Raw genomic sequence first — 24,093 nt, forward strand, 5'->3', positions numbered from 1 at the left:
CCATTTTCAAACATAGGTAATTGCTACGGAAAATTTTATGTTGACATAACATAAAATACATCCGCAGAGCAGGTCAGTCAAACCAATTCCTTAGTTTTGTAAATTGAATGTAAGTTAAATGCTTCTTCGCATAAATATCCCCTGTACCTTTCTTTCAGCTACAACAAACGCAGGTATATTTAAAAAAAGCCTATGGCGTATTCAAATCAAATATTTAAAAGACTAAAGCTCTACATCTTTGCTATTTAAATTCGGATGCAATTCATTTCGAAAGTATATTACTTCCCAGTTATTCTAAAAGCAAAACACTTTTAAGTACACTCTGTTAGTTATTGGTTTTCAGGAAGTAATTGTGATATGCGACTGAAGAAGGATATGTATAGACATGCTAGTTATATTGCGTAAGAAATATAAACGCATCGTAAAACAATATTTACTTAGTTTAATGTTTATTTTCTTGTGATTATACAATAAAGAAAATATAACAAGAAATTGTTCTGATAATTGAAAATGTTATATGAAAGTACTCAAATATATTAAAAACCAACGGCTGAGAAAATAAAAGAGGAGAAAATTTTTTATTATAAAGAGGTTGAAGCTTTTAAGAGCGTTTTCAGAAAGAAGGTTAATATTTTATATTACATATACATCTACGATTCAATATTACAGTCTCAAAATAAGCAACAAAATTAGATTGGTAATCTTTCTCAACTTCTCATCCATTTTGAAATAGTCTGTTTAAAAACCTTAATAATATGTTTTGGACAGTTACTTTGGATTTCCTTATAAGTTCGCTTTCATTTTTGAAAGAGAATAATTAAAATGCGTCTGTCTTCTTAATTATTTTTTGAAGACCACTTGAATTATCGATACATATTATCTTTCGAAATCAACTGTTTCTAGTGGAGATAAGATAAAATAACTTTCATAACAACGTTGTAATTTAGTAAAGCATCAACTGTGTAACATAACATTGAAAACCAATTACATCAAACATTCACAGAAGAATAACTTTCCGATTCCGTATTTAAAAACGTAAAATAATATTGTTAAATATGAATACAACCCCCACTTATTAAGTAGTTATTTCAGATACATACCGATAAAAAAAGACGGTAAAATGAATGCCGAATGAGATAGGTGGATGCAAAAGGATTTAAAAAGTAAGAAACTTTCATGTACGAAATCTCAGATTACGCTTTGCTAACTACGTCTGTTGTACTTTTCAATTACTGATAATTGGTACTCCGCTAGGTGTCGGTGTAAAAGTGTCTTCCAAATGGTAATTCCTAATTTCATTCTGGAGTCTTATTTATTCTCTTCTAAGCATTTGTTGAGATGGAATTAATCGCATCGAGGTAGAGTGACCGTTTTGAAAAAGGAGAAGTGAGTATGTTGAAGAGTCAAACGTTTAAGGATGTAAAAGGATTTTTTTTCCATATTGCACATTATTCGTAGCTTTCTGTAAGATAAAAGGAGAAGAGATGATGAATTTTTCAAATGAAAATTATATACTGCTTACAGGAATTGGGTATTTGGTAAACATAGGACAAAATGAATCGAAGCATGAAATAAGTTTTTAATTTTGCTTAGGTAGTTTTCCTTTTGTCTCTGAATAAATAATTACTTAATACAATGGATTACCACAAAAAGTTAAACCTGTATTATTTAATTATTTTTCTTTTAAATGTATCTTGCTAAAGTTTTATTTAATCTATTTATTATCTTACTTTTTAAATTTTTTTAACTCCACTTACATTTCTGAAAGTATAACTTATCGTCTGCTACTTGACAGTTTTGGTTTTCATTCAAAATATCGCTTTTAAAGAAACAATGAATGGAAGCCTATATTTGTGTTCTTTCCGAAAAAATTTATTCGTGTCTAGTTATTAAAGAACGCAGTGAAAGGCCATGATTTTTCGATATCTAAAGCTACGATAAGTAATCTTGTCAACAACAAGGCAAAAAATGTCAGAATTTATCTTCAAGTGGGAAAATTGTTCCAAATACTTAGCCAAGTGTAAAGCGAAATGTTTTGATTGTTTCAAAAGTAAGATTATCAGTGTTAAAAGAAAATCTACCAAGTCAAAGGAAAGTTGTCAATCATTAAAATGCTCAGTGTCAACTACAAAAAAGAATGTTTAATGCTAATCTGAATTTTAAAAAGGCGAAAAAACATAATTTGCATCATTTTTCTCCATGACATATCGCCGAACGCAGAACGCGAAACAGAATTCTTTATCAGAAACATTTATCCGTATAAAAATGAAAACATATTGTCGCAACAGACGAATCTTGGGCGTACTTAAATGACTACAGAAAAAGCGATTCATTCATTATCATCAAATAGGAGAAAAAATATTAAAGCATGGTTCAAGGAATTTAAAGAAAGTTTATAAGGTATTTCTTCTTTCGTCTTCTTAGCATGCCTTCGTAGTGTAGTAGTCAGCACGCTGGGCGCGTATTCCAGAGGTCCGTGGTTCGATTCCCGGCGAAGGCGTTGCTCAGTTTTCACTTCTCCCTCTTCAAAAAAAAAAAAAAAAAAAAACTTATGTCTCTACAAGTTTTTCAAAGGGATTTATTATTGTTGCTGTTTTTTCATATAATGGAAAATTGGAAATAAAGAGAGTAGAAAAAAGTATTAATATCAACTCCACATGTTATCAAAAGCATACTTTGTACCGAATTTTCAAATATGGAATACCTTCCCTTTACACATAGTGTGGTGTATGGTGTGGTGTATTTAATTATGGCAAAGCACACTAGGGCTATCTGTCTAAGGGGAGGGATGCCTTCGTGGAGGACTTTCTAAGGGAAACTGGCTCGTATACACGTTATACATGGGGAAAACCACGAAAACACCCATGCAGCCAGCCCGTTCGCGGGATTCGAACCTCGGACCGAACTACCAGTGTTCAGCGACTTTACCGCTCGGCCGCTGGTGGGCCTTTTACACATAGTGAGATCAATCAGTAGAACTGCATCAAAACAAAGAAAGCAGCGACACCTCAAATTCTACTGTTAATTCCCTGGAAAAAATTGACCCAGAAACGGGCATGATGGCTCTGCACTCATACTCCTACTAAATATGCTGATCTATCACCAATGTATTTTTGAGTTCTTGGACTTTTAAAAAGCGAGTTTTCCAAACGTCGCGAATAACCTCCTTAGACTTTGGAAAGTTGTTCGAGAGCAATGGGATAAAATACTTCTTCCTATACTACAAGAGGCTTCATTGTTTTGGAAATTACGGTATATAATGATAGTGAAGAATAAGGGCATCATACAGAACATTTAAAACGTAAAACGTTTAGGTAAAATATTTCTGTTATTGCAATGAAAATCGTCTGAAAAATATGACAGCACCTCTGAATCTCCCTAACCATTCTGCAAGAGAAAAAACTTTCGTATCAGTATTCAAATAACACTTTCGATTCAAATATCACATTACCTCATTATTCTAAACTCAAAGATCAAATACAACGGCCAAAAACAGTCGATTCTACACAGTATGATTCCTAGCAAAATTGCACTAATTTGAGCATGCATAAATCTGAGAAAATATATTAAATTTTTATTTGCTTTCATGTATTTTTTTAAGTTTTCGGAAGCTTTTTACATATGCATTTTATGTAGCTGAAAAAGATAGGAAAATACATAGTCTTACACTTTTCTTTAAAATTCAACTAAAATAGTTTAATTAATTTGCTTTCGCTTTCATGAAAGCGTACTAGTTTTTAAAATTCGAAGTATGTTATGATTTTTATATCATCTTTTGTGTTTCTCATTGCTTATATACATTTTTTATTTAGTTAAATTGTTTTTCAACCCCTTTTTTTCTAATCTATTAATCTAATGAAAGCTAAAATAATTTATTATAAAATATGAAAGAATCTGAATTTCATAGTTAAGAAAATCAGAAATTAAAATAATGATTAATTAACTCCCCCAGCTACGAGTTCAATAGGGTCTTGTCATCTTTCTAATTAATAAATATCTTTTTATATTTAAGATAATTTAAAACGAATCAATTTAAGAAAGAAATTAAGGTGCTAAATCTTTCATACTAGCCTTAAATTAGAAGGCAATTGATTATACTACCTTAGCACATGGGAACCTGCGGCTATTCAGAATCCCATTGTTTACAGCAGAATGAAGAATAATACTTTTATCCAGACGTCTGGCAACACAAGTCTCGAAATCAATAACGGAAACCGATACAATTGATTTAAAAGTTCAGACGGTTGATTAGGTAACTTTTAATTCGGTCTGCTTTTGTGGTATATCTTCCAATAAAATAGTTAGTTAAACTGAATATATATTTAGAATAATTCTTGAAAGATATTTTGAATAAATGTAATGTAAATAAGTCAATGCAGTGAATTTAAAATACTTTCGTATATTCCTTGGATAAGTAATCAAGAGATACAATAGATGTGACATGTTTTATCATTCTCACACATGAAAAATTACATATATATAAATTAAATTTAAAGCATCCAAAATTAAAATTAAATTATAATCAAAGCAAGGCAATTTCCTAACAATATTAATAATTAATTGCAACCGTGGATAAAAGGTCTAACATTGTGGCTAAACATAATCAAAATTAATATAAGAATTCTCCAGTAGAATAAAACCAAAAAAATAAAAATGCAAATTGGTAATAGAAATTTAAAAATTAATCTCTTTTGCCTGAAACACTAATTCAGAACTCATCAGGGGAAAATGAATTAATGTTTCCTAAAAGTCGATTAATGTGTCTCGAATACATACTTCGTTCTTCTGAATCATTTGATCTCAAAAACCGATACTTTGTATATATATATATATATAAACCTTAATTCTACCTCTCTATTCTAAAAATCGTAATAACTTTTCTGCACTACGTTGTTTCTAGATCAATCCATCTCGCCTGGCTTGCGTAATGCTCATGAAGTAGCTAGTTCGGAACCTGAACTCAGAATTTTGAGAACTGAAACCTTTCTAACCTAAACAAAGACCTTTCTCTTAATACGCTGCCATATTGGATAACTGCGTACTTTTCACTTTAGATTTATCGAAGTCAAGCTGGTATTTCGATCGCTGACGTGACACTTCGACTTTGCTAGCTATTGTCTATTGTTCTAAAACATGATACGCTATATAAAATTGCGGGGTGCATATTGCACCCATGATGATGTGTGACGAAGAATATGGTTCGGTAATTAGTTCGTATCTGGTAATAAAAATTATGCTTATCAGACCACGTCTATCTACAAGTCTCATCGAATGTCATCTTTCTAAAGTGTCTCAAATTATAACGTAAAAACCCATCGCCAATCTGTTGCAGCTTTTTCGAAGTCATCTTATTACATATAAATAGATAAATATAGATATACTATAGATATGTGTGTGTGTAATGAAAACAAATTTAGAGAAGCAATTATGTAGGAACATTGAAGACGTAAAAACACAGAAATATTGATGGCACAGAACGTAGATCCATACTGAAGTGGAAACTTGGCAATCGCGGCGAATTAAATTCCATTTTTATTTAAAATGAGATTTGTGGCCATAATTAACTTGGCATTCTGATCGTGCCAGCTCAAGAACATTTATATTTTTTAATACTATTGCGATAGGAAGATAGCACAGCGAAATAGCGTCCAAGCTGCAACAAAGGTAGAAACTAAATGCACACTTATTCAATATGGCAGTCTGTTAAGAGAAAGGTTTTGTTTTAGGTTAGAGAGGTTTCAATTCTCGAAATATACAGTTCAAATTTCCAATTAGCTACGTCATCAGTGTCTCAAATATTAGACATAAGCATATACTTGTAATTTTGCAAAATGGTAAAATGATAAAAATACCCATATTTTTGCATTTTTAAATTTAAAAATGAATTTTATAGATGTTATGAAATCTAACTTTAATACGAATCCCTGATTAAATTTAACAAACTTTTATCGATTTTAAATATAATGTTACTGTTTCAAAACTAATGAATGAAAATGAAGGAGTAAATAACGTTAGCGAGTGCAAATTATGATGCATTTATTAACGGATATAAATTTTCTTTCTTGAGCAGTTTATTTCAAGCATGCTTTCCCCAACAAATGTCCAATGTCATATTGCATTATATGCTGCAGAATTTGAAAATATAACTTGATATGGTTGCTAACAAAAAAGTTATATTTTATAAGTTGTGAGGTTTATTTATTTATTTTTAACTAATAGTTCATTTATTCGTTTGACTACTCTCTTATTACTGTCTTTTCACCCACGCTTTTCATGCCAGAATGTAAACGAGGTAGCGAACATGTATTCAGATTAAGGAAGAAGTTTTAGAGCGTGTCTGCCTATTCCAGGACACGTTTTGCTGTGACTGTTAGCGACTTGAGTTAGTGGCGTTGAGTGTTTCTAGCCATTTGGCTTTGTCTTGCTGATTTCCTACAAACCAGAGCCTTTCCTGGGCGTTCAAGTATTCTGTGAGCCGTTAAGCTAATCTACAACACCCTAAAAGTTTTATTTGTTACGTATTTCTTTTATGCCAGAAATGCTTGTCTTATATGAACTCAAGTTAGGTCATTTGTTGTGTTGAACAAAAGGGTCTTATACACCGTTCTCCTCATTTCTGTTTTGTTTCACAAGGCTAGAAAATAATTCTTCAATAGTCCTTTTATAGTCTATAGCTTATGTTTCCAAAGAGACATAAACTTTACTCTGTTTACAGGAAAATAAACCGTTTATTTATATAATACATAAAAGGAAACCATGTTTTGTAAGCTACAAGTGGTTATCAAGGTTATGTTTCTCATTCTGAAAACATCCGGAGATATTAGTTTAGATTTTTTTATTTGCAACCATGTCTGAAAAGTAAAGCACTACCCTTAAAAACAGTGGCCATTTGCGAAGTACCAATTAAGAATTTTTAATTTAAATAGCATTAATAATATATTTGTATGACCTCTTGGTTTGTTTTCTTTAATTCTGAGCAAATATCGCAACAGCTACCGGAAACTAATCTCTCTGTGCTTCATAATTAACTCTCAACTCTCGTTGTTTGAGAGAAGTTTCGATGTACCCTAACAGCAAACTCCTACTTGTTTCCCCACTTGCTGAATCAAAGAAAACGCCTAATCACTTAATGCACCAGAATATCCCTTACGAGAATTTTTTTCTCCTTTTCTTAGCAAACATAGAGACGCTGTCTCTACGGAAAATGTCATTAAATGGAGTACTTAGCAATCAATTTGCTTTATTGTTCCTGGAGATCCTGGATAATTGCAACAGTATCAGCTATTTCTCATCAACTGGTCTTTTAAGGGTTTCTTGAAGTCAAACGCAATAATAAATGGCTGATATATGATAAATTCGCGCTATTTGAATTTTTTCGTTACTTCTCTTTGCCGCAATTTTTCTTCTTGCGAAGAGATTAGTTACCAAGCAATGGAGTAATCGATATTTCTCCACCGAAACCTGTACTTGCATAAAAAAGAATGCTTTCGCTAATGAATTCACTGCGGGCACTTCCTTGGGTTATTTGGCATGCAAATGTGCGTATTTCAGGAATAGTTAAACTCTGTGGCTGTTAATTGCTAGTAGATAAATGCTTATTTATTTTTGCCAAATATTATCTGTATGTAAGTATTAATTAAATTCACATTCTTGTCCTATTTCAGCAAACTTATGCTAATAGTACATCTACTACACAGCAAATGTAAAGTGATCAATTATGGAAATACTCAGCATCATTGCTTTAAGAACGCTTTCAAGAAAGTGTGATTAATAATAAATTCTAAAGCAGCAGGAATGGTACTTCTAAACTCTGTTTAGAAAAATATTTCAAACTTTTAAACAATGCAGTAAACTTCATAGTTAGATAGATTTAGGAAGTATGTAATTAACAATAACCATTTTTGTTCGACTGGTAACTGACCAAATAATTGATAACATATATTAGTGATGATTACAGTAATCACACATGGAAATAAAACTGCTTAATCTTTCGAATATTAATAAAATATTCATCATCTTAAGAGTTTTGCACCGATTTAATTAGCGAGTGCAATTTTAGCCCTTTGAAAAACATAAGGGGAAGAATTTTAAACTAGCACCAAGAATCTATCTTAAAGCTACGTATTAAGCTCTTTAAATGTTTTTTATTTTATACATTTTTGCTCGCTATTTAATTTTCGTATTATGTGTATGAAAATAACGAGAATCTCATAAATCATAGGACAGATAAAAATAAAATGTAATTACAGTTACCGTAAGTGCGTGATGATTTAGGCGCTATGTTTGAAGCTTTGTAACGTAACAAATTATAAGAATAATTGTATTGTGTATTGCTTGAAATTCATTCTCAACAATACAGAATACTTTTGATTTTCTAAAAAATGATAAGTAATAAAATATTCCTTCCTTTCCATTTTTAAGCTAATTAAACTGATATTAAAGTTCTTTCCAAGAAAAATTCTAATTTAAATTATTTGTTTTGATATTTGTCTATGTTATATTTTATTTTTGTTATGATTACCATTTAATTATGGTTATACCCCAGAATAACTATGTATTTTTCAAAATTTCTCTGAAAGTCGTTCGAAGAGATCTTATCGGAAGTTTGAAAAATTGCTTAAATCCTAGAGCGGAGATCCCGAAATACTATATTCACGTTAATTTCTACACATTTTGAGAATTTAATGATGAATGAAAGACTCAACGTTAGGTCAGTTTTATATCTTCTGTACATCAAAGCAAGGCTATTAATCTTTGCAATATAACTTACCTGTATGAGAGAACTATTAAATTTTAGACAATAACTTTGCCATAAAATATGTTTAGAATTAGGATCATAAATTTAATATATTACAAGCCTGAGTTTTAAATATATATATATATGTGATGTACCAGCTTTAGTCGTAGCTTAAATTATCAGACGATAAGTTTTAAAAAAAAACAGGATCCATTTATTATTATTCAGGAGAGATAGCAGTTACAAAATCAGATATCCGGAGTAAATAAAAAGAATTACTAATAACTTTTTGTATGAAGTTTACTGCATCGTGACATTTAACAAAAAGCACCCGATATTCTTTTGCGAGTCCTTTTATAGCCTCTGGAAAGGCGGAGCTTCCAAGAAATGACGTCAGCCTCGTCAGCCAATCCAGTTCGCTTTAAATACTTCCAGAACATTCTATAACTGTACGTGTAGAAAAGGCGGGAAAAACAACTTGACTACGAGGCTGTGGATTTAATTCCACGTACTTTCAAATAAGAGACCGTCGCCATTAAAAATGAAAAGAACATACTGTTAGAATTTTAAGTGTATTCTTTACTATGGAATTTTATTATTACATATATATATGTAAAATATAAAAAAATACGATGGCTTCGCTTTTCGCGAACACGCAACCTTTAATTAACTTTCTGCAATTCAGGATCTTCCACCTGGACCAGTACCTTCTAGAATTTGCTAGCCTATTACGTAACCGTTACTATAAATAACGAATACGCGCCATTTTGCGTAAAAAAGAAGCTCTTCTCTCCTCCTGTGCTCTACATTTCGCTGCTACTTAATCTATTTTTCCTTCGTTAGGAATAGTAATGACGCATAAAGTTTAACTTCAGTCGTACTTGGTTTAAACTACTATTGAATATGTGATTTAGAGAATTTCATATGAAGTAAAGCATGATGTACGGTAAAAATTGAATTAAAGCTATGGAATAAAGATGTACCATTAAAAGCTAAATCAACTTGCCTCTTCATTTGGATTAGCCTTACCACTCTGCAAAAACCATGCCTGAACACTGATGCCAAGCTTCACGACTGCTAAAGTATCACATATATATTCATCATTACTATTATATATATTCATCATTATTATATATAGTATACATATACTATATATAGTATATATGCAGAGAATTAAAGCTACGGAAAAGTTAAATAATCAAACCATGTTATTAGTTGGAGGAAAAAGAAACAAAAGAAAATCTGAAAGGATTAATATTTTAACACTGCATAAAGATTTTTTTCAGGGTTTTTTATGCTCTCGTTGATTTCTTTGTTTATCTTATTGCTCTTGGACTCACTCCTGTTGATACAACATTTTTTGTCTTTTTAACTTTATTATTAAACATCACATCGTATTTACACATAAAAATCAACAGCAAAATTACAAAATTTCTAAAAAACAACAGATCTTTAGGATTTCCGATAGACTGTCATACATTTTTTTTTTTTTTTTAGCCTGGAACCTCACTATTGCTGTTCGCTTCACATTTCAAATAACTAGCGGCTAGTGTGGCCAGCCGCCTAAATTAGTTACTATGAAAAGGAAAACTGTATATAATACTTTTAATAAATCCAGCTAGTGTAATTTTCCGGATCCAGCTGATAATTAATAAAGGAAATAAATAACTCCGTTTAATGCTATTAAAATGCTTAGTTTGTTAATCAATAGCGAGTAGATTAAATTTTGAAGAAAAATTAAGTATCTTACACTTCGCCAAAGACAACAAACTGGCGCGTGGAAGTTAAAAATATTTTTCATAGCATATGTCCAGAATTCCCGATAAAGTGTTTAATAATGTGGCCATTTTTTTTATATTCTCTATATTGTTTCTTTGGAAATAATAAATGACGAAACATTTAGCGGCAACATTTGAAAAGTGATACGGATACAAAAATGATATGGATACAAATTTGATATGAACACAAAAGTGACGCGGACAAAGTGTGAGGTTTCAAACTAATAGTGTCCTATGGTGTTAAAAGTAGCACACATTTTCTTTTGTTTTCCATGCCTGTAGTCCTCTTAGGAAAGGTGCTTGTCGGCCTATTTATGTCCTGTCGATGACGACAGTTGTTTCTTATGGCCTTAAATCCTGTTCCCCAAAATCTACGTTTACAAGGGAAGTAAGGAGAGTAACATTTTGGAGTAGGAATGGAGCAGTGTGCTGACTATGAAGCCTTATTACTGTACGAAAATCAATTAATCATTGAGAAATTCTTCATGTTACCGAATTTATGCCACACACACTATAAATTTGTACATAGGAACACATGTAATACACATACTCTTTTAAAAATGCATAATTAGTCTGAAATATGTTAATGCGGGTATCACGAATACAAATGTACAGGCACGGAATTCTCTTACAGATATTATAAATAATTGCATGTATCAATCACTATTAAAATACATTAACTGGTTCAAGCAAATATACTTATGTAGACCCTCCCAATGCAAAATATCCAGATGCTGAGTTTCTATCGCAGGCATTTTAAATTTGTACATAAATGCATAAATACATTTTTGCATAAAATTTTCAAAGATTATTGCTATGAAATGTTATTGCCATAATAATACTATTAGGTTATTTTGAAGCAGGAGACATGAAAAATGGGCAATGTCTTCCCCGGGACTCGAGCCTAGACCTCTCAAATACGCACCGAGTGCGCTACAATTACACCACAAAGGCATGCTGGAAGGAGAGAAAAAATACCTATTCGAGGATTCTAATAAAAATTGTAAACTTTACAAACGGCAAGGTATTTATCCCCAAAACAACCAAAATCCCCAAAATTACTATAAGAAATTGTATTCTCTTCATTATAATTCCAAAATTATCTTCAAACTTTGTACCTTGTTTCTTTCCCTTCTAACATTTATACTAGCTTAGCTTTCTAAATGCGTGCTTGTTTACTTAAATTTAGATATATATAATTTAATAAACGCAGTAACCTCATTGGTCATGATGTTACTAAGAGGCGTAAAACTTGATTAACATTTGGAATATAGGCTGGTTTGGATGATTAGATAATGATACAGTATAATAGCACTATTTGGCGATTAGGAAAGATGACTCGGTCGAGGACTTTCGAAGGAAAACTGGTTTTAACACAAAATTTTGAAAAAACTTAACTTATGTAGATTTTTTTTGGAGGGGGCGGCACAAATAAATTACCTGTCATGTATTGATAAGCAATTGAATGAATACTTTAAAAAAATTAAATAAGAAAAAAGTCTGAAACTTTCCAGATTTTATATTACCCATTTTTACCAGATTTACCCAGATTTTATATTTTTCGTGCACTGGAGATAAAAATGTTTTTTTTTTCGTACAGTGTTGCCATTGCTCGCTTTTAAATGATTGAATGTGTTAAAGTTTTACAAAATGTGAAATGGATCATAAAACAAATTCGAAATTCAAAATTCGTGCTTCCAGATGCCATATTCGGGTGGAGAACTACGTTATTAAAATTTCGATGGCTCTAGATACCATTGTCTTTTAACAATTCTATAAACATACACACATTCATGCAGATATTTATAATTTAATTTCTTTAAATGTAATACATGTCGATAATATTTGCTGGCAACAGTTTGAAAGGTGAAACAACGCAGAAAGTGAAACGGCACAAAATGCCGTTTTGAGACTAATAGCCCTTTGGATCTAACGCCTCTTTGGGGGGGGGGAAGAAGGAAAATGAGGAATACAAGCCCTCTTTCAAATCAGCATCTAATCTAACTTCAGAAAACATGTACGAATCCACAGTCTTCCTGTTTTGCGTAATACATTTCTTTTGGGTCTAACCTCAGCACTTCCCTAGTCAGTATCAGAATTATTTATTTCGAGCACAAAAAATCTAATTGCATTTAAACCAAAATTAAGTTTCTAGTATTTACCGTTAGTAATAATCTAATGGTGTATTCAGGAAAAATGTGTTTAAAACGAAATATTAAGGAAATTCAACGCACAGTGTCTAAAAGAAATAACTATTTAGCGCCAATGAAACGGGGCATAATAAGACTGATAATTAATTTATGCGCAATTGAACGGATATTATAAAATTTAGAAATGCTTTGCAAACTAAAGAAAAAGGTGATATATGTATTAAGAATGCTGTATTATTTCGAACAGCAGTAATCTGAAATTAAACTATTTTACTTACTAAATGTCTCCAACTTTACCCATCTTCCTCTTCTAAGGTAATGAATATTAAAGCGAGCACATGTAAACATATGACGTTTAAGTAAATAAATAATCTGAAATAAATAAAATAAAATGAAAAAAAATATTTTCTCTCGCATAGCCAACTAAGTACCTATACAGAGTATATCTATAGATCCGCGTGTGTTTTATTTTTACGTTTCAATGAATTGATGAAACATAAATTAATAGATATGGTCTTTTAAACTGGTCGCTGAATATCAACAAAAAGTTCGAAATGAATCATTAATCCGCAAATTAGGTACTGAGAGCTGAATTTTATAGCAGGGCATTATACTTTCAATGTCAAGCTTCGTTAATTAGCAATTAATTAGAAACCAAATTGCCTAGATATAAAAGCAGAAACTCTGGAGTATTATTACCATTTTATTCAGCAAAAAAATTTTTTTCGAAAAAGAATCAAGAATCCAAATGGGGTTATTACGTTCCCATCTTTTAATTAGTTTCTAATTTTTAACCGTTGTTAAGTTTTTAATGTTTTGTATGTACTCGCTACGAAAAACTGTAGCTAAAAAATAGTGCTTATTTTCTCTTTGCTCGTCATAGCATTTGTTATTATGGAAGGGATAATAATTATTAATAAGGCATACAATTTGTTATCACGGAACAGATGTTTTTGTTCTAGTAAAGTTTTATAAATTATATTAAATTCAGATTATAAGATTATTAGATTATAAAGATAGAGATTATAAGAATTATGTTGTCATTCCTTTCTTTCCATCAATGAGTTATAAAATTGCACGTATTTTGCAGAAATTTAACTTTCGGGTCGTTTATTCTCCTATCAATAAAATTCGAGTTCCATACTCAAAGACCCCATTCTGGATGCGAATTCCTGGGCATTTAGAGGATTCCTTGCCAGTGTGGTTTAATTTATATTGGCCAAACAAAGAGAGCCTTAAAATTTCGCATTAAGGAACATGAGGCATATGTTAGAAAAAGGAAACACAGAAGTCATCTGTTACCCATCATTGTTGGTCCGAAAATCACACTTTCAATTTTTCTGCAGCCAAATTTATTCATAAAACATCTTCCCTTGGTGAACTGGATTTTCCATGGCAAGTAGTCCTGTGAAAATTTGCAAACATAACGCTGATTTTTGTTGTCTGAATTCTATATTAATACCGTATTCTTTTGTCAAGAAACTTCATACCTAATTTTAACGCTAAACATATTGTTCAAAATTCTGTCTGAGAAGTTACGAAGGAATAAATATTATTCTCCCTTTTATTTTTTGTAAAGTCGCATTGGGTGTCTGGTCGGATGACAATCGCTATTACTTTACGTAATGCACATACTGCTACAAACTCTTCAAAAAGCCCCTCGGATTTTAACTTTCGAAAATATGAACATATTTATTAAAAAAATCTGATGTAAATACAGTATGACTTCCTTGTATGGCCTTTTAAATTATACACATTTTTTTGCTACATTTCATTTAAACTAATTTTCTCGAATTTCATTAGATATACTTCTTATTCAATTATTTCAGTTCTCACTTCACGGCAAAGCAAAAGCACATAAAAACTCAAAACATCTTCATTAAAAATTTTAAAATACAGACAAACCTGAAACACTAAATATAGTTAAAAGCAATTAAAAAAAATTCTCGATTACGGAAAACAAGCAATTAGGTCAGCGTGCAGGAAGACAGTTTTTTTGGTGCACAAAAGTGAAAGTTTACTTTTGGTCTTTCTCGGCAAAAAGACACAGAAGTTGGTGCAAAATCTGACTTAATTCACTATTCTTATGATTTTCTTTTTCTCTGTAGTTCTAAAATCTTTTAAAGCACTGTTTCTCAAAATGAGCGCATCGCCGTCCAATGGGCATTAGAGTGGCCTATGAAGTCGTTTGAGCCTCCGAAATATTTCGGGCGATCGCCGTATAGCAATCGGTCAGCAGTTAAAAATATTTATGTTTTCGAGTCTTCCTTCTGTCTACCTTTTTAGGAATATATTATTCATAGCTATTTTTCACAATTCTATCCGTTTCTGGGCTCAAATTATTAGATGATTTTTCTGATGATTATCAGATAATTAGTATACGGGTTCGTAACGGACTGAATGCATGTAGAACCGATGGTAGCTTGATAGAATTAAATTTTGATCAAATTTATTTTCCCAAAAGGAATATTTTACAGTTCCGGAACTTTTCAAAGCAGCACTTGAACAGCTATTCTCAGTGTGGCAAAGCACTATCAGTAATTAACATTTCAAACCACTCAGAATATTAAATACAACGCAATATAAAGCGCATGTGAAGAACAAAGCTCACATAGAGATCTCTCAATGCTACAAACTCAGCTCTGGACCAACAACTGAGAACAGCTATTGTTATATAGTTGCTGTCTTGTAGTATTTTCCAGCCGCTGAGAAATTTTTAGTACATTCGATTCCTCGAAGTTGTTGGAAAGCATATACAGTTGCATACAAGGGTCAGACCAATTCCACTTATACAAGGATTGGATTACCTAACAGTCACCAAGTTAGGCGACATTTGGCTATTTCCCGCCAAATTTGGAAACGAAAATTTGTCTCGAAAACTATCGTCAGATGGACTTACCTCTGTAACCTTACTTTTCAAGCTAAGCTTCACTCTCTTGAAGCTAGCTGATTTAAATAAAGCGATTTAGTTTTTCATTCTAATCAAAGCTAATTAAATGTTTTTCATTCCAGGTAAGCCGGATACCCCAGAAGACTTCCAGGCTCAAAATGTAACATCAGATCGCGTCCTCCTGAACTGGACTCCTGGCTTTGACGGAGGCTCTCCTCAATTCTTTCGAGTCCGTTATACAGTCAAAGGGTCTGATGAAGAAACTATTGTGGATGTCATGCCTACTAACGCGTCGGTATTCATGGTTACTGGACTGGATCCTGGAACAGAGTATTCATTTGCTCTTATGGCGTGGAATGTGTATGGAGAAAGTGGGTACACCTCAAATGAAGTTTTAGCACAGACGACTGGTAAGTTGAAACAAAAAACAGTATAATTAACACTTATCAAATGGCTAGATTAGAGTTTAAATATGCGACCTCATAAAGTTTAACACTGGATTCTCAAAAACTGAAATGATTAACGTTCATCCATTAGCTAGACTGGAAAGGCTATATATATAAATGTATGGCCTGGAATATTTTTCGTGATGTCTGTAAGAACGTATACATATATACACGCATGTCCATAAATTAAGCATAATTCGGAGTCACGCGGAAATCGAACTCTAAAATAAATGTATCACCTGTAAAATCACTACACACATCTTCAAGAATCATATGCAAATTTCAGTAAGTAACCAGATGACACCGATGGTACGTCACAATGACGAGAGTGTAAGAGAGTGATATATAAGGAATACAGGCAAAGAAGTAAAATTGTTCGCAAGGCGCTTTATAAGCATTTCAGTGCAATATCTGAATAGTTATGACACAAAGGACGCATTTGGATGATTTTTTATGTGGTAGAATTATCGGCCGTCTGGAATGTGGGCGTACCCAACTGTAAGTATCAGACGAACTTGGAATTCCCAGAGTGTCATCTCCAGGCTTTGGCAACGATTCCAAGATGATGGTATTGTGAGTAGACGTTACAGCACAGGTCGCCCCAGAGTTACAACGCCAAATGAGGACCGGTATTTGGCAGTTATTGCCAAAAGAAACAGGCGGAGCACAGCTTCAGATCTGTCTCGTCAGCTCTCTTCAGCCTCTGGTGCAACAATATCAATGTAGACCGTGTACAGACGCTTAGGGCAGATTGGTCTATATGCTCGTAGACCTGTCAGATGCGTTCCACTTAGTGCAACTCCCTTTCGCCTGCGGTTCGCCTGGAGTTGAGAGCATGCATTGTGGACAGCGCAACAGTGGGCTTGTGTGATGTTTTCCGACGAGTCCAGGTTTAGCTTGCAGTGTGATTCTCGCCGGACGTTCATATGGAGAGCTCCAGGTACCCGTTACCACCAAGAAAACATCATTGAACGACACCGTTACGGTGGTGCAGGAATGCTCGTTTGGGGTGGAATTATTCTGGGTTCCAGAACTGATCTGCATGTTCAAATTGGAACCATGACAAGCCAAATCTATCGGGACGTCATTCTGGAACAACATGTACGTTTGTTTCGCGGTGCCATGGGCGCAGAATTTGTCTTTATGGATGACACCGCCCGTCCTCACCGTGAAAACATCGTAAGCGAATGCCTTCAATCGGAGGATATCACCCGTATGGACTGGCCAGCATTCTCACCGAACTTTTATCCAGCACAGCACCTGTGGGACATGCTTTGCCGACGAGTTGCAGCCCGTCAACCTCCTCCTACATGTCTACCGGAACTTCGGGGAGCATTGCTTTTTGAATGGTGTAATATCCCCCAAGATCAGATCGATAATTTGATACTCATTGATACTCAGCATGCCTAGGCGTTGTACGGACTGTATTGCATCGTCTGGGAGACATGCAATGTATTAACAATCATACCAACCATGTAATGTTGGTTTTTTGTAAATAGCTTTTTTTTTTTTTTTTTTTTTTTTTTTTGTAATTTGCTCCAAGGAGAAAAAATTGCTATTTTTTTTAATAATATCAAACATATAGCATCTTTTTCTGCTCTTTACCTTTTGTTTAATAAATAAGCTTTACAAATAAGTCAAATTTGTTTTGCATCTAACTCTTCCTTTGCTTGATTTTGCATTATCCTTAATTTATGGACATGAGTGTATATACTATATACAGGGTGTACCGAAAATGTTGCGGCAAACTTTTAGGGGATGTAAGGCGCATCATAAGGATTAAGAATTGCATGGGAACTTATACCTAGAAATGTCAGGGTTAAATGGTAGCAGAGGTAGAAGATGGAAAAAGAAACTAGAGTTAGTCATTTGAAACATTTATTGGACATGAATACAAATGGTGTTCGACAGCTTGAATGTTACAACAGATGTTCGAAGTTTGCACCATCAGGCGCCAAACATGCCTGACACCGACGGACCATTTGTTGCCGTATATGTTTCAGACACACCGGGAGTTTCTTTGTAGCAGTTGCGCAGGCGAGTCTTGCCACGAGATCCATTTCAGACACAACAGGATCGTGAATTATTATTATTATCAATAATAATAATATTATTTATAATTAAAAAATACCAATATTTATTTATTTAGATTACAAATAAAGGAGCTTAAGTACCCTACATACTTATCTGTTCCTACAATTACGCCCTACGCCCTCTTAGTATCTTCATGCAGTACAGTAGTGTGCTGTACTTGTATCGTTAATATGAAAGCGCAGAGATAGAGTATACCTAGCAAAGGTTTGAACTCAAAATTTCCTATCTGCTTGCGCATGTTTTTTAATATCGGATTTATCTAGACACACGCGAACTGACTTATCCAGACATTGATAAGTTATAAGGCTAAACTTAGCTTGACTTAATTTAAACACTAAATTTTTCTTTTTAGACATAACGGCTTTATCCCTAGATGGCTAAATTAATAAAGAACAGTGTCCATAAAATTAAACCGTGTAGTTTCACTGCATCTTCAAATTATAGGAAACTAAAGCGTTAACAACATTTACATCTGCTTTTTGCGTACTGGAAAAATAATATTGATTTAAATTTATTGTAACTGAAATTTGTGTATTTAAAGCCTAAAAACCTGTCTCCGCTACTCATCGTCTACTAGCGTAATTTCAATGAAACGCAAGCTCACCAAATCATGAAAAAGCGTTAAAGGCATACCATAGTCGAGAATTTCAACACGGCAGGCTGATACTATCAGTTTTCCGTGGTTATTTAAACATATTTCATTTAAATTTTTGGTGCAGGAAGGATATTTCTGTAATAGTATCAGTAGGAAAGGTGTAAGAATAACATGTAAGAATGACATGTTAATCAAAATATTTTAATAAAGACAGCTTGAAATAAGTTGCACATAACAATCAGACTTGAGAAAGCTTGAAGCTTTATAGCTTGAAATGATTGTTCTGGCAATTTGGAATTCAGACAGGTTTTCACAAAAATCTAAATATAATATTTTGTGGAATGTAAACATAAAATTTATTTTTGAAAAACGATAAATAAACGATTGGGGGTTTTAATATGCTGAAACGCTTTATTTTTTGCCTATTTAAGGCCTTTCTTGAGACAGAAATGTTTTTAGGCCAAAGACGCGTTAGCCCAGAAGGGCTATTAATCTCGAAATGGAATTTTGCACTATAAATGTCCGTTTTACAAATTCTTGTCATAAGATATTATCGCCCTGTATTATATTTGAAGAAATTAAATAATGAAAAATCTGCATGAATGTTTGCATGTTTCTGGCATTGCGAAAAAAACACCGGTACCTAGAGCCATCCAATTTTGAATAACGTAGTGTTCCACCCGAATATGGGCACCTGGCAGCCGGAATTTGTTTCATTGCCTATTTCATATTTTGTGGAGTTTTGACGAATTTTTTATTAACAAACTCAACTATTTCAAAGAAAGCAATGGCAACACGGTAAGATTAAAAAAAAAAAAACATTTTTATCTCCAGCGCGCGAGACTGTCTATCCGAAATTCTAAAGATATGCTGCTCTAAAATATTTTTAGCCCAAAGAGACATCAGCCCAAATGCTCTAGAAGCGTGTATGTGTGTGTAAATGAAAAAACGACCCTTTGGGTGCAATATAAATCTGAAATTTCCTTTTGTTGTTGCTGTTGTTAACTGGACTAAATAAAACTGACTGTCTAAAATGTTTAGTGAAAAGCAAATACTACATTTCTTATTTTATGAGAAATTTAGCATTTTAGTAGTTAGATTTATTAGTAGTAGTTTAATACTTGAGTAGTTATATTACTGAATCATAGCATGGCAATCATTAGAAATTTAGTGATTTAGTAGTTAAATTACTGAATCATGCATGGCAATCATAATAAATACGTGGCAAAGCAAATAATATGTGGCGATCATAACAGCATGTAAAACATCATTTTAATTAGAAGCAAATTTTGTTCTGTTCGAAATGAAAAAGATCATCAAATAAGAAGCATTAGCATAATAAAACAGCGTGGAGAAATTTGAAGGAACATAAATGCGAAACATTTTCTCAGGGCTCAAGTTACTTTACATTTAGTCGCAAGTAAATTTCATTCAACTCCGTATTTCACTATTCAAAATCTAAAATCCTATTAATACATTTAAAAAAGCGAAGTTTACAGCACTTGAAATAATGTTGCTTCAGATAACCTAATGCTAAAACAGGAAATGGGAATTTTCCATGCAGTGAGTTTTCCAAGATAAGATAAGGTATTTGTTCCGAAGCATATGCCTTGGAAAAAAAACTATAAACTGATAATTTAAGACGCTTAGCTAGTAAAAAACTGTACTCAGTGCAAAGGTTTGCGAGGAGCTATGCAATGGATGCAAAAGCCATAAATGTTTCTCAAGTGTATCGTCTTAAAATGCAAAGCACTCACATTACCAGCCACAAACTACGACAAGGAAAATGTGCTCTAGGGGAATCACTTGTAACGTAAGTGGTTCTCATTAGAGTACATGATTTTCAGACTTCCTATTTCTTCTTGGTCTGCGTTTTAGCCTAAGGGATATTTTTTATATCCTTAACAAGACTGCGATAAGAAATATAGAAATTCAGACATTTTAATATTAGGCTGTAAAAATCTATTAAAACCTTCATATTCTGGCGAAATATTGCAAAGTATAACAAGGTATATCGAAACCATTGGACGACTAAATGTCACTTAAATGGTGGTCACAGAAGGCCGATTTTTAGTTTAAGAAAAGTTTGGTTTGGTTTAATTTATTGTGACAAAGCATACTAGGGCTATCTGCCTATGAGAAGGGGTGCCTTCGTGGAGGACTTTCTAATGGAAACTGGTTCGCGTGCACGTTAAACATGGGGAAAACAACGAAAAGGCCTATACAGCCAGCCCGTTCACCTAGATTCGCACCTAGGTTGAAACTACCACTGTTCGGCGATTTTACCGCTCGACCATTGATGGGCATAGTTTAAGAAAGGAATATTTTCGATAGTGACAGTTTTGGTCATGGTACAGAAATTTAGTAAAAATGCACTAAATTTAACCCTTTGAAGGGCACCGGTATATAATATATACCGGTTGTTTGTTAATTTTTTAACCTCCGAAAAAATGCTAATTTTTCTGCACCAAAGCTATAATCTTAAGTGTCTAGTGTTTCCTTTCAATTCTAAATGGTAGCATCACCTTATGAATGCTCAATATTTTGCAGTTATGAAATTAATATACCTCTTTGCAAGGTATCATGTTGGAAGATTGATAAATTCTATTGGAGGGAAAGAAAAAATTCAAAATCTGCAAATATATGACGTACACATGCTGAATCTTATATATTTACTTCATTTTTGTCAGAAATGATAATTAACAGAAGATTATTTATACGATTTTAAAACCGGTATATTATATATACCGGCGCCCACACTGAGGGTACCACACCAATAGATGGCAGCACGAGTCTTCTCCTTTTATACTCTGTGACATGACAGAATTTCTTTATTATTATAACACTTTATGATATAATAATTTTTCATGATTAATTTATAAGTTGTTTAGGATTCAATATTATGTTCATGGAGGAATGGGGAGTTTATTGACCCTGCGCTAGGACTGAATACAAGTATATTAGTTTTATTTATTCTTTGTGTACTCAGCTCGAGTTTCATTCGTCTGTGTTTAGCTAAAATTTTTATTTCAGCACTTACCTCTTTCCCAAGAGAAAGACTCATCGATTTCAAAATTGCCATCTGGGGTCAAAACTTTACACAATTGTAGGGGTTAAATGTGGCATGTTAGCCCCCAAAAGACACCCGTTGCTTCGAGATTTCCAAAATTCTAGAATGCAAGGAAAATGAAAGAGGTGATTGACAACTAATTTGTCATTCGGGAGTCGCGCCTTTTTCCTTTGTGAGGTGTGATAAGATCACACAAAGGGAAAGCTCACTTAAAATGGAAATGTACTTAAGGTCTATCTCATAGCGTAATCACAAAAACTGCTGGTTTGAAAGCATGCTTTTATTCTTTAGGGAAATTCTTTGTTAATTTCAGATGAAAGACTAGAGAACACGAGAGAAATCTGCGCTCTGGTTGATACAAATAGGTTGTTTCTGAAATAAATTTTGACAGTTGGTGAAAGAAGGAAAAATATTTCTAAGGCCCGTTTTTAGATGCAAACTAAAATTTATCCAAAAGTTGAAAAGGAGCCTCTATGAAGCCAAAGGGGTTGAAAATCAGAATAAGACCTTTCAAGTGTATCAAATAATAAAATTGTTTAACGGCGTTTCTTCCTGAACAAAAAGATACATTACAACTATATTTACAAAAAATACGAGTAAAAAAGGGACCCTTACGGTCCTTGATGATCTTAAGTGTGTGTGCGTCGAGGGGGGGGCGATTCTTCGTATCATAGTATGAAGCATGGTTGTTTTTTCACATATTATCTAAAGTATAAAATACAACTTCAAAAATGCAACATACTTTCTCAGCTGAGTCGGCCGTAGTGCTTCATTTTTCAATTTTTTTAATTTTCGGCTGAGTTACATCTGCTTGTAATATTATACTAGTTCAGTTACAGCATGATACGATTTACACTGCAGTGTTATATTTGCTAAATTTTTTTATAAAATAATATTGAATTTAAATCAAGTTGAAAAGCATTTTACCCATATTTTACATAAGTATGTTCAGCTGGGTTGCTTCATCAAAGTGCATAAAAAACATAAATTTTATTTTTGAAATTCTAAATTTCTGCCAAATTTTTTTTAAAAAAATTGTCTTTAGACTTACATAACTGTATTCAAGCATTCACCACTGCAGACGCACATCAAAAGTACCCAAAATTAATTTTAAAAACAAAGATTAACAGTTGGCAGCTACCTGGAAATAATGTCCTAGAGGGGCGCCGGTATAAAATATATACCGGCTCTCAAAATTCGGGATTTCGCTCTAGATTTTTTTTAAGTCTCAATTTTGTGTCCTTAGGGTCCATAAGTTATATTTCATGCAAAATTTTACCACAGTTAAAATTGTTTTATATACCGCCCCTCAAAGGGTTAAGATTTTTACATGTGTCTTCTTGTGAAGAAAATTCCAATTACTCTAAAAAAATGATTTAAAAAAATTCCTATCAATAAAATGGGAAAAAAATCTGAACATTATATAACTTAAACATTAAAAAGAATGCGATTTATAAGTCGTACAAAAAATGTATTTCTTTAAAGGAAATTGAGTTTTAGAAATTCTTCGAAAATTAACTCGAAACTATGTTTTTACATTAATGTTTCTTCTAATATAAAAGATTTAAAACTGCCATTTGAAAATTTAACTCATTAGTGATATGGCCTTAGAAATTCACTAAAATTTTAATTAGTTTTAATAATAAAATATTATAAGCAATTTTGAGTACATGAGTATGAATACGTTTTTTGTTTTGCTTATTCTGATATGGAAAACAATTTTCTTGTGGATATCTTTAACTCTACGGCCCATACAAAAAATTAATTTCTTTAAATTTTAATGAAAAGTTTTCATGTGAGCCAAATTATCATAGCATGAAAACACTTTTTTTCACTTAAAAAAGTCTGTATTAAGCGTCTACGACCAATTTCTCGAAAGATATTTAGCCATGCTTTCTTTTTAAAACAACCTGTGGAATCGTTTATACATACTAATTACGAAGTCAAACCGCAAAAACCTTTGCGGTTTTTGCAGCTGAGAATGGTAGTTCGGTAAAACTATCGAAACTAGTCCTCTGAAAATTTTGAAAATGTAAGGCTGAGTTTTGTTGTTTGACTTCGTAATTAGCATTTATTCTGAGTGTTATTGTGTCTCGTTTATACATAGTTTTATACATAGTTTATACATAGTTTTATACACTAGTTAAATTGCTTGAAAGCATTATAGAATGATTTTACTCATTTCGCCATTAAGTTCGAAATTCTTTACCCAAATATGGTAAATATATTTCTTTATACTTGCGTGCTAGACAGACGCAAAATGATTTCTTGATGCTCCAAAGTAATGAATCGCCACAAATGTATTTTCTTGTAAACAAACAAAACTGTGAGTA

At 32.7% G+C, this 24,093-nt stretch overlaps 1 protein-coding gene across 1 annotated transcript in view; it reads left to right on the forward strand.

The window, feature by feature from the left end:
• LOC118191999 (nephrin-like) overlaps positions 1 to 24,093 on the forward strand; it is a 916,450-nt gene that overhangs the window by 810,978 nt on the left and 81,379 nt on the right. Inside the window, exon 17 of the mRNA XM_085814264.1 lies at positions 15,678 to 15,965. Coding sequence (XP_085670390.1) covers positions 15,678 to 15,965 — 288 coding nt within the window. The remainder of the gene's footprint in view (positions 1 to 15,677; positions 15,966 to 24,093) is intronic.

This window comes from Stegodyphus dumicola, chromosome 1 (assembly GCF_044657685.1).
Source record: "Stegodyphus dumicola isolate Sdum_Otavi_A_Nest chromosome 1, ASM4465768v1".
Lineage (NCBI taxonomy): Eukaryota > Metazoa > Arthropoda > Arachnida > Araneae > Eresidae > Stegodyphus > Stegodyphus dumicola.